The following is a 745-nucleotide window of genomic DNA, read 5'->3' as shown; positions in this document are numbered from 1 at the left end:
AACTTCATATCAAAGTGAACACAAGGGTCCTTCAATGACACAAATCATATTCAAAGTAGCGGCTGTGTTGGGAATACGAATTGTACTTTCGTGCAATAAAGTGCACTACACTACATGACTTTCTCATATAAGGCAAGAGTAAGACGCATCAGAGGTTTGTAGCCCTTTCGAACCTCGGCAGTTTGTGATAGAAAAGTCGAATACCATATTCGATCTATCCTGGCCCCGGGTTCAAATCCACCCCACGACATTTCTCCCGCATTTTTTCTCGCTCGCCACAGATCTCTCCAGAATTGATATTTGAGCAGTGCTGGTGCCTCACTATGTTCTATGCATAAATACAAACTTGTTGCTAAGAAAGGTGAAGGCACGTTCAGCGAGGTAGCCTCAGAGGCCCACTGCCGAATCGAGTCTTTGTTGTTGTTGCCGTGATAAGGTACTCAAGGCCCAGTCGCTGAGGACTAATCGTCACTATGCTATTAAGTGCATGAAGAACACCTTCCAATCTATTGAGCAAGTGAGAGCTCCAAAAGCCTGGTGGAATCGACTGACGTTCTAGGTTAACAATCTACGTGAAATCCAAGCCCTTCGCCGCCTTGGTGGCCACCGGCATATAATAAAGTTGCATGAAGTGAATTCTCCTCCTCCTCCTCCACAGAGTACGAGATGAGTATTTATCTCGAGGTACTCTACGATGAACCCTCTGGTCGCCTTGCCTTAGTTATGGAGCTCATGGACATGAACC

General features: G+C 45.9%; 1 protein-coding gene across 1 annotated transcript; it reads left to right on the top strand.

Moving 5' to 3' along the window:
* Positions 1 to 330: 330 nt before the first annotated feature.
* On the top strand, positions 331 to 631 carry Pmar_PMAR016354 (rage-1, putative; the record flags this gene model as incomplete). Its single annotated transcript, XM_002764724.1, has 3 exons — positions 331 to 381; positions 437 to 517; positions 560 to 631. Coding segments are annotated over 3 exons (204 nt in total), but the record flags the coding sequence as incomplete, so codon positions are not given.
* Positions 632 to 745: the final 114 nt, after the last annotated feature.

The sequence above is a fragment of the Perkinsus marinus genome, assembly GCF_000006405.1.
Source record: "Perkinsus marinus ATCC 50983 genomic scaffold scf_1104296976248, whole genome shotgun sequence".
Taxonomy (NCBI): domain Eukaryota; phylum Perkinsozoa; order Perkinsida; family Perkinsidae; genus Perkinsus; species Perkinsus marinus.
The sequence above is the reverse complement of the archived record's forward strand: the minus strand, read 5'-3'. Positions and strand labels throughout refer to the sequence as shown.